General features: G+C 39.6%; 1 protein-coding gene across 1 annotated transcript; it reads right to left on the bottom strand.

The window, feature by feature from the left end:
• Positions 1–7968: 7968 nt before the first annotated feature.
• On the bottom strand, positions 7969–8869 carry LOC102816841 (arylamine N-acetyltransferase 1-like). The gene has a single exon (XM_006859906.1). It carries the CDS (start codon positions 8839–8841, stop codon positions 7969–7971), a length of 873 nt encoding a protein of 290 aa, XP_006859968.1. The 5' UTR covers positions 8842–8869.
• Between the last annotated feature and the right edge of the window lie 490 nt (positions 8870–9359).

Here is a 9359-nt window from a genome sequence, read left to right as displayed (position 1 = left end):
CACCAGAGATGGAGGCAGAGATGAGGGCATGGAGAGAGAGAGCAGCTGAGGACTCTAGACTCATGGGAAGAGAGGAGCTGTGTGCTGGCAGCTAGGAAGCAGGCTTGCAGAATGTGCTCTTTGGTGGTTTAAATGATTATATATTCCCAAGTGTTTTTTTGTATACCCAATATATATATATGAATACTGTTGAATAATGATGCATGGAAGGAATTATAATCATTGGAATGAAATAATAAGTATAAAACTGATGTTCTTCCATGTAAACTATCACTCAATTCACAATAAATACTTAAAAGAAAAATAAACAAAAAAGCACCAGATATACATTTTTTGTAAAAGTGAAGAGGGGAGTAGTGAGAAAATCAGTGGTTGATTAAAACAAACAACTCCAGCAATAACTTAAATGTCATCCAGCACCAGGTTTTGGAACAGAGTTCTAGTAATTCATAAAGAAATTTCCGAGTTAAAAACCAAACCTCAACAACACTAGTAAGATATGCTTACTTAGAATGGTCAACAATTCAAGATCAAAGGCAGCATCTACCTAAGGAAAAAGTTCCAAAGAGTTAACATGGGAGATGTAATGGAAATGAGTCACAGAAAGGAAGTAGAATGGCTGATGTTTCATGGAGAGGATTGCAATCTATTGAAATGGAACCAAGTGCACGATTTGTCAAATGTAAAACTGATAATCAATTCACAATAAAAAACCCAAAAATGCCCAAACTAACCTCAGCTATTGATTAAATATGATTAACAAGCTAAGGTTCTATGATTTCTGCTTGCATTTCTTGTGGTACTTAGTTTCTTAGGTTGCTGTTTTAATGTTTCAATAGAGGTAAAGGTTATTCTAAAGGACTACAGACAGACACTCAGAGTTTTTGTCAATACTAAGGAAAAATGAAAGGCCTCCAATAGACTACAGAGTATGCTTGAGTTAATTGTTAATTTAAAATGGTGCCAAGACAAGATGGCCTCCAAACATCTGGAGCCTGGAGTCAGTAAAATAAGGATGCTTTTTTTAAACTTTGCTGATGTTGGGTGTCATTGAGTTGATTCTAACTCATAGTAAGCCCAAGTGACAGAATCCTGTGGGGCAGTTCTACCTTGTTCTAACAGGTTGCCAAGAGTCTATATGGACTCAATGGCAGTGGTTTTGTTTTTATTTGGTGACTCTTTGAGTGTTTGTTTCCAATTTCACCTTGAACAGTCTGCAAATGTCTTCTGTTGTTTGTGCCAGATGGTCTTTGTTCCTAAAACTGGCTGGTTTCCCTGGAAAACTAAGATTCCACTTTGATTTTCAGATCTCGTTCTCTCTTGTTTTCCCCACTTGAGGATTTACTAATTTCTTGTGAGCTCACCTAACCAAAGCTTTTAATATTTGCCTAACACATTTGGGTACTTTGTATTAGACATAGATCACTATGTGTCTTGTTTGCAATGGTGCCAGAAATAGGAATTTTCTTTTAAGGTCTGGCTTAGACTTGCCTCTTCCCTGAAGTCTAATCTGAAAATGGTAGCTCCCAGTGGCTTCTTTTCTTCATTTCTTTGGTCTGAGACCTTTTTAAATACAGTCTCAGAAACCCTAACTAGGGTCATTCTGAGGAACTGACTTGGTGGCAGTGAGTTTGGTCTTTTTGGTTTTTTAGTCTCTTCATCATTTCCACCCTCCCTTTTAAAAAAAAAAAACAAAAAACTTTTTATTTTAAATTGAGTGAAGGTTTACAGAGCATATCATCTGTTTTACATTCAATAAAACAAACACTTAGCTTCATTATATGGTCCCAATCCCCTCCAGGCACCACCAGTTAACAGCATTTGGCTCAATTCATGGCAATTTAAACTCACCAGCTGCTCCCTGGAAACCCTATACAGGGTCACTATGGGTCAGAACCAACTCAATGGTACTTAACAACAACATCCTGGTGTGATGCTATAGGATAAGCACTGGGCTACTAACCGCAAATTTGGCAGTTCTAAACCACCAGCTGCATCTCGGAAACTTTATACAGGGTCGCTATGAGCCAGAACTGATTCAACAGCACTTAACAACCACAATCCATCTGTTAAGGAGCCCTGGTGGCTAGTGGGTTACATGTTAGGCTGCTAACAGCAAAGTTCGAATCTCCTAGCTGCTCTGTGGGAGAAAGATGAGACTTTCTGCTCCAGTAAAGATTTACAGCCTCAGAAACCTTACACAGGGTTGCTATGAGTCAGAATTGATTTGTTGGTAGTGGGTATCCATCTATCCACAGAAACAGGAATCACCAGGTACAATCAAAATAGGAAGGTATGGGCCCTGAAGGAAACTGGGGACTATGTCTGCAGCTATGGACAACACTGAGAAGTATGAGTATTCCAGAACACTTAATTGTACTTCTGAGAAATCTATACCTAGACCAAGAAGCAGTTGTTCGAACAGAACATGGGAACACTGAATGTTTTAGAATTGGGAAAGGTGTGAGACAGGGTTGTATTCTTTCACTATACTTATTCAACCTGTATGCTGAGCAAATAATACGAGAAGCTGGGTTCTATGAAGAAAACGTGGCGTCAGGAGTGGAGGAAGACTCATTAACAACCTGCAATATGCAGATGATACAACCTTGCTTGCTGAAAGTGAAGAGGACTTGAAACATTTACTTATGAAGATCAAAGAGCACAGCCTTTGATATGGATTACATCTCAATGCCAAGAAAACAAAAATCCTCACCACTGGACCAATAAACAACATTCTTATCAATGGAGAAAAGATTGAAGTTGTCAAGGACTTCATTCTTCTTGGATCAACTATCAACACTCAAGGAAGCAGCAGTCAAGAGATCAGACGAAGTATTGCACTGGGCAAATCTGCTGCACAGGAACTTTTTAAAGTATTGAAGAGCAGAGATGTCAGCTTGAGGACTAAGGTGCGCCTGACCCAAGCCATTGCGTTTTTAATAGCCTCATATGGATGCGAAAGCTGGACAGTGAATAAGGAAGATCGTAGAAGAATTGATGCCTTTGAGTTGTAGTGTTGGAGGAGAATACTAAGAGTGCCATGGACTGCCAAAAGAACCAATAGATCTGTTTTGGAAGAAGTGCAGCCAGAGTGCTCCTTGGAGGCCAGGATGGCTAAGCTTCGTCTCTCCTACTTTGGACATGTAGTCCGGAGGAAACAGTCGCTGGAGAAGGATGTCATGCTGGGTAAGGTGGAAGGTCAGAGAAAAAGAGGAAGGCCCCTAACGAGATGGATTGGCCAGGTGGCATCATTGATGGACTCAAGTGTGGCAGTGGTAGTGAGGTTGGCCCAGGATCGGACATTGTTTCGTTCTGCTGTGCATGGGGTCGCTATGAGTCAGTTCCGACTCGATGGCACCTGACAACAACAACAACAAAGACACTGGGGAAAAAAGTTAAGTTTTTTTTTTTTTTTTTTTTTAGTATGGCGACCCAAATGAGAACCATTAGACCTATTGGCCTCCACCATAAGGTCGAAAGGGCAAAAGAACAGAACAGTCTTATCCCACTTAGAGAGGACACATGGGATTGGTTGATTAAGCTTGAGGACTGAGTCTGGATGAGAAGAATGCTGTGTGAACTTCACCTAAGATCTCTTGTATCGTTTCTCTATGCTTCAGTCCTAGTCTCTCTGTTCTTAGGCTTTTAAGAACCTGTGGAATAGACTCTTGTTAGAAGACTCCACTCAGTTACTGGAGCCACTTTGCCCTTTTGCATAGAAAGCTGGGAGTGCCAGCGAATATATATTCGATAAGTGAAGTCTTTGGTTAATGGCTTGCAGGTGGGAGGTTATGAAAGTTCAATTGCCTTGCCTTGAGTCCATGCAGACTCTGAGTGAAATTCACATGTAGACTGAAGTGAAGCTGAGCCTCTGTCTGGATCCCACACTCTAATGGTTTCTTCCCTTTCTTGTCCCAATCTCCCATTTCCATCATCAGTTCTTATAAAGGGACAAGAAAGGGTCTGCTTCTGATTTAAGACATATGGGTGCTTCATTTTGAAGCCTGGGTGAAATAAAGGTAGATAGGTGTGGGGCTGACTCTCAGAATTTGAAGGTTAGGAAAAAAGCATCTGTTTTTTATAGATATAGAAACTATCTTTCTGTAGATACAGAAATATGCTTGTGCTCTGTAGAATGGTCATTTAATAGTTGGATTGATGTTGTGACATGGCACTTCAATTACAAATCACCTTGTTGCATATTTCCCTGGATAGAAGGCAGATATGCAAAACTCCTGGTCCAGTTGCTAGTCTCTAGAAATCTTTCATCTATTTTTTTATTTTAAGAAACCCTTACTTTTCCCCCTAAGTGAAATCTTCAGCAAAACCCAATATGAAAGTACTAAAAACAGATGGATACAGTCTTGAGAATTCTGAGATGCTGCCATCACACTTCAAGGCTAAAAGTAGCATCAATACAATTTTGAACTGAGGTGAAATATTCTACGCTACTGTCTGCATTTCTGGCATTACTAAATAGAAACATAAAATTATGCAGGTAAAGTTCTCTTGACATTAACCATGTTAAAGTGAACATTCAGTGATAGTACATTCACAATATTATGTAAGCACGCCTCTCTGTAGCTCCAAAACATTTTCATCAAACCAAAATAAAGCCTTGTGCCCATTAAACAATTACTACCCCTTTCTTCTTGCCCCTAATCCCAGGAAACCACCACTCATTTTTTTTTTTCCCTAAAGCTTTACCTATTCTGGATAGTTCATATAATTAGAACTATACAATATGCCTGGATTCTTTCACTTAAATAATGATTTTGACGTTCATCCGTGTTGCAGCATGTATCAGAACTGTGTCCCTTTTATGCTTGTGTGACTAACATTTTGCTTATCCTTTTATCTGATGATGTACTTTTGGTTTGTTTCCACTTTTGTCTGTTGTATATAGTGCAGCTCTGGGCATTTGGGTTGGAGTACCCGTTTTTACTTTTCTTGGGTTTATATCTAGGAGTGGAAATGCTGGGCTGCATAGAATTTTAAGGAGCACTAAAAAGTGGCTTTTCTTTGTATGTGTGTTTCATTTTCCTCCTCTCTTCTCTCTTTGCTTTTGTCTTTGCTACAGTGAAGGCATGGCATCCCACTGATCTGACACAGAGATACCCACTCCCAACCCCTGCATGCCTCCCACCAGAGGCAGGTGGGCAGTATTTCAATTTTCTGAATGGAAAAAGAGAACCTGCAGGGTAACTTTCTTGTTGCTCAAAGACCATCACTCAGTAGTCTTTCATGTCCTGAAGCCTGGGTCCCAGCCTTGTCTCTTGAGTAAATGCCGAGGTATGGGGTCTGCGGAGTGACTAGCAAGCCCCATGCAAAGGGAAACAATTGAAGATTTCTGCAGGGAGGGCCCAAGGCTGTCAGAAGTTCTGAAAGTGAACTTCAGGAAAAAGAGGAAATAGACTGTTACATGAAAACTCCCTGTTTACATAATTGGATCAGAACCTGTAAAATTTTGTAAAAGTAAAAAAGAAATTAAGTCTCCACACCAATTGCAGTCAGAGAGTGGACTATTAACCTTTAGAGAGAGGGTCTTTAGCTCTTTTGTGTTTGAGGACCTAAAAGGAGAGGTCTGAGGGAGAAGGAGGAAAAGTTTTTCTGAAAAGAGCTGGCAGGTGCTCTGTTGTGGGTGGGCATAGAGCCAGGGCCTGAGGGCAGATCCCTGAGCAGAAAGCGCCTGGCACCTTGTTCCTGGGGCTGTTTGCTGAGGCAGGGTCCATTTTAGTGTGGAATTTTCCACTAAGTTTGTGCCTGAGAGATAATGCCTGATACTGAGAAGTTGACTCTGTCATTTCTGACTCCTGGAGACTTGTACCTTAGATGTATATTGTAGCTGTTTGAAGTCAGAATGTTAGTAATTGCCTGGCACTTCTTGGACTCTGGTCCCTGTTTGTATACCTTCTGTTAAGAAGTGACCATCTAGACAAGCAGAAGCAAGAGTAATTAATCATGCTCTCCTTTAATGTTTATCCGGGCATCATGACTTTTTTTTTTTTCATGACCACTTTTTGATTTAATGTGAATGATAGAATTATAGCCCGTTTGCATGTTGTAATAATTACTACTGTTAAGAACTAGTATAAATATTATTGTAACACAGAATCAGTTGAGCCACTTAAATCTGCCTGTTTGCTGTGAGGTGTTCTGGTAATAATAATAATAATAAAGGCTTTTCTCTTTCTTTATCTAGAATGACTACTAGTTAAGACTTAATTGCTCTAAGGCATCAAAACCAAAGTTTGGGGTAACAGATTACTGCAAAGAGCAGCGCCTGAGAATAAGATTAAAATACAATTGTAATTGCGAAGTGTAATCCATGGTGCTACAGGTCAGGTAAAAGGTGGCAAAGCAAGGAAGAAGGAGAACTGGTACTTATCGGGCACATTTCTGTTGCACTGATTTTTCCATCTAGTCATGGTGTGGCACTGTAGGATAATGCACTGGACCACAAGGTCTGTTTGAACCACAAGGCCTGTGGTCCAAATTTACCAGTCGCTTCTTGGAAACCTAATACAGGGTTGTTGTGGGTCAGAACCGACTCCACAGCACTAACAACATTTATCCATGATGTCTTCCTGGTGTGTGTGGTGAATAGGCCACCAGGTAGTAACGGCAGCAGAAAAGTTCCAGAGCATGGGGTAAGAGGGAAGTTGTAAATTCTTCATCTGATACTGGATTTCTATTTGAAGAAGATGGTACATTACTAACCATGGTTGCTAAAAGGCACTGTCACAGGAATTATCAACTGTACCCCCTCTTGATACCTACTCATACTGTGTTGTTGTTAAGTGTTGTTGAGTCAGTTCTGACTAAAGTGACCCTGTATAGGGTTTTCGAAGAGCACCTGGTAGGTTTGAGCTGCTTACCCTGTAGTTAGCAGTCCAGTGTAGGATTTAAATCTTTCCCTGGAAACTGTTAGGCTTTTTGAAAACAGATATCCTATCTCATTTTTCTTTGTTGAATGCCAATCCCAAGTGATACATGTACAAACTAGACAGGATAAATGCTGGTTGAATTTAATGAATGCATGATACACACAGGCTATCTCAGGCAGACCTAAGATCTCAAGCAGCTGTAAGACTACCAGGCTAAAGAACCCACTCAGGAGTGTGAGCCGTGTATTGGTGCTACGTCCCTCTAGTCAGATCGAGCCACATACAAACACCCAGAACAGGAGCAAATCCACAGTCAGTAGTTCCCTCTTGCTCAGAACACAGCTGATCAGGAGGGGATGGAGACCTTTTATGTACTTTGTACAATAGGTGAGGGATCATCTAGTTCTTCCCCAACCAGTTTTAATTTTATATTCCAAGTGTTACTCAACTCACTACATGGATATTCTGGCCTACCCTCTAAAGGAGGGGAGTGATTAGATATGTGGACACCAGGCCAGAATTGTAAAGCATTAGCCCTGTTAATTATCAGACTTGGAGGTGGGGTTGTTTGCTCTTGAAGCCTAAGAATGCTAGAACAGGAAAGGAAGAAAAACATTTGCTATTTGAGCCCTCAGAAGAATGGCTTTCTCCCAATGGAAATTATCTCCTCCATATTGCAATACCATATTTTCTATGAATTGAACACAGAAAAATGTTGTAGATTTTCCAACATAAATTAGTATGTTTCACAAGATAACCCCAGTCTGTAATAAAATACCATTATTATTAATTTTGAAAAGATGCACAGTTATGTTTTATTTTAAATTATCATTTAATGATATGCACTGGTATTTTTATGGTTAAAATTACTTGATGTCAGAAATATTTCTTCACAATAATCTGGGGGTAAAGAGGAAATACAGTTGGCCATCAGTTGAGAACTAAAAAGTTGGGGGATTAAGACACAGGATAATTTTATTATTCTATTCTCTCCATTATTGTGTATGTTTGAAATTTTCAAAAGTAAAACCCTTCAGTACGTAAAGTAATACTGATGACCATTTTTTGCTCCTTTCTCTTAAATTGTAAAAAAATGGTTACCATGTTTGGGTACAAGTTTTTTCTCCAAGGAAATGCTAAATAGATTCTTCAGCACTTCTTCTATCTCTTCCTCATTCAGTGTCTTAAATTCTATCAGATCCATATTGTCCTTATAATTGAATTTCCGAGAGGTGAGGGTGAAACCTACTAAACAATGAACCCCTTCTGGTGTCTGCAAAGAACAAAAAGATTTGTTGGTAAACAAAGACATTGGAGATGTCTGAAGGAATGTATTCACAGACTCAAAGTCTTTACTTGTTCGAGGCTCAAGAGTAAAAGAATATATCTTTCGGTATTTTTTGTTTTCCAGGAGATCAGAATTAAGAAATTCTTGGCTTGGAATGTACTGTTCTCTTCTGATTTGGTCTAGGTACCAGATTCCTTCCTCTTCCCTCAAGCAGAAGATGCAGGGTATCTGAGGCTGGTCCTTCCCAGCAATTAGCTCCAGAGGCTGCCACATCTGGTAGGAGCATCCAAATCCAGCATCGACAACGTAGTTCTTGCTGTCGATGGTCACCTGCAACAAGACGTGAATCATGCGGCTGCTGTATTTTTCAGTTGGTGGGTTGTAAACATAACCTCCCAACATTGTCGTCTCAAAACCCATTGTGGTGAGAACCCAGTACAGGAGGTAATTGACCTGGAGACACCATCCACCTCGCTTCTTCCTTACAAGTTGATCAAAAATAGTCTCTAAGCCAAACTCCATGGCATCTCCACAATGTATGTTAAGGTTCTCAAAGGGAATAGCTTGGATCTGGTGTTGAAGGATGTCAGTCAATGTTTCCAAGTCCAATTTCCTCCTAGAGTCTGTATACCCAATTCTTTCAAAATATGCTTCAATGTCCATTATCCCTTAATGAAAGAAAATAACACAAAGCAAAAGTATAAAAAAATTATTTGGTAGCGTAGTGATTATAAATTGGGCTATTAACTTCAAGGTCAGCAGTTCAAAACACCCAGCAAGAGAAAGATGAGGCTTTCTGCTCCCATAAAGATTTGCAGCCTCAGAAACTCTGTACAGGGTCACTATAAGTCAGAACTAACTCCATGGCACATTATCACTAACCACCACCAATTAGAGCTATAACATATTTTAAACATTGAATTACAAGCAATGTAATTATAAATATTTGTAGCACGAATCCATTTGTTTAGTGCTTTCATGTAAGAATTATCTTCATTGTAAGTCATTTAATATTGGCCTCAAACAAATGAAGACTTTGACTCTGTGAATATATACCTTTAGATATCTTCAGTATCTGTGTTTACAAGTGAATCGCTTTGTTTGTACTCATTTATACTTTTACTCCTCCATTTTTAAAATATGAGCAAATGGAAATCTGATTTAGTGATGAGACAAATGAC

Source organism: Chrysochloris asiatica, unplaced genomic scaffold, assembly GCF_000296735.1.
Source record: "Chrysochloris asiatica unplaced genomic scaffold, ChrAsi1.0 scaffold00035, whole genome shotgun sequence".
Lineage (NCBI taxonomy): Eukaryota > Metazoa > Chordata > Mammalia > Afrosoricida > Chrysochloridae > Chrysochloris > Chrysochloris asiatica.
The sequence above is the reverse complement of the archived record's forward strand: the minus strand, read 5'-3'. Positions and strand labels throughout refer to the sequence as shown.